The 1126-nt window shown below is 58.9% G+C and overlaps 1 protein-coding gene across 1 annotated transcript in view; it reads right to left on the bottom strand.

The window, feature by feature from the left end:
• Positions 1–1126, bottom strand: part of LOC103271944 (proto-oncogene vav) — a gene marked incomplete at its 3' end in the record, with an annotated part of 31186 nt that overhangs the window by 29550 nt on the left and 510 nt on the right. The window contains exon 2 of the mRNA XM_008069438.2: positions 321–453. Within this exon, the coding sequence (XP_008067629.2) occupies positions 321–453 (133 nt within the window). The remainder of the gene's footprint in view (positions 1–320; positions 454–1126) is intronic.

Here is a 1126-nt window from a genome sequence, read left to right as displayed (position 1 = left end):
GAACCCCAACCAAAAAAAAAAAAAAAAAAAAATGCATCCCATAAGAATGTAAATACCATGCAAGAGGGGACCATGTCCCCCACAAAACCATAATAAAAAATACTGATTAATGAAAAAAAAAAAAAAGAGGGGACCATGTCTATCTTGTTTTCCTGTTTTAGTCCTAGCGCCTAGAGGAAGGCCCAGGATATAGCAGGCTCTCAATTAAAAACCCATCGAATGAATTAATTAACACACGTTTCCATGTGCTCTGGCAAACACACACTGTCCGGGTGGAGAGTTCCCAGCTGGAGCGCCCAGTGCTGGCATCAGAGCCTCACCTTCTTGTGGTCCCGCTCTCCGGAGGAGTCGTCCCGCACCTGGAAGCTGTGCAGGTTCACAAAGTCCTTGAGGTCGTAGGAGTCCCCCCGGCGCTTACAGATGAGCAGAGCTTTGTCGAGCAGGAAGGCGTACCTGGAAGCGGACAGGTGAGAAGGGCCCGTCCGGCTCCTCCCAACGGTCCCCGTCACCTCTCCGCCCGGCTCCCTCCACCGTCCTGGCCTCACCCTGCCCTTCTCCTCCTTGGACAACTTGGCCGTACCCACCTGCCCATCCTGACCTCACCCAACTGATCCGTGTTGGCCCTGCCACCTGTAGCTCCGGCTACACACCTACACTGGTCCTGCCCTGAAAGTCCATCAAGGCTCCGTGCCCTCGTCTGCATGGGCCCACCCACCTGCCTATCTAGAAGTTAGCTCCACCCCCACCCAGGCTCCTCTCCAAATTCACGCTGACTCCGCCCACCTGCCCCACCCCTGCCCAGGCTCCACCCCGATTCGTGTTGACTCCGCCCACCTGCCTCTCTAGGAGCCTGGCCCCACCCCTGTCCAGGCTCCGCCCGATCCGTGTTGACTCCAACCTCTCTAGGAGTCTAGCCCCCTCCTCCCCAGATCCGTGCAGGCTCTGCCCACCTGCCTACCTAGGAGCCTGGGCCCGCCCCCCCAAGATCCCTGCTGGCTCTGCCCACCTGCCTATCTAGGAGGCTGGCCCCACCCCTTCCCAGGCTCCACCCCGATCCGTGTTGACCCCGCCCACCTGCCCATCTAGGAGCCGGGCACCGCCCTTTGCCCAGGCTCCACCCCATCTG

This window comes from Carlito syrichta, unplaced genomic scaffold (assembly GCF_000164805.1).
Source record: "Carlito syrichta isolate Samal-C Ts95f unplaced genomic scaffold, Tarsius_syrichta-2.0.1 Scaffold312032, whole genome shotgun sequence".
Taxonomy (NCBI): Eukaryota; Metazoa; Chordata; class Mammalia; order Primates; family Tarsiidae; genus Carlito; species Carlito syrichta.
The sequence above is the reverse complement of the archived record's forward strand: the minus strand, read 5'-3'. Positions and strand labels throughout refer to the sequence as shown.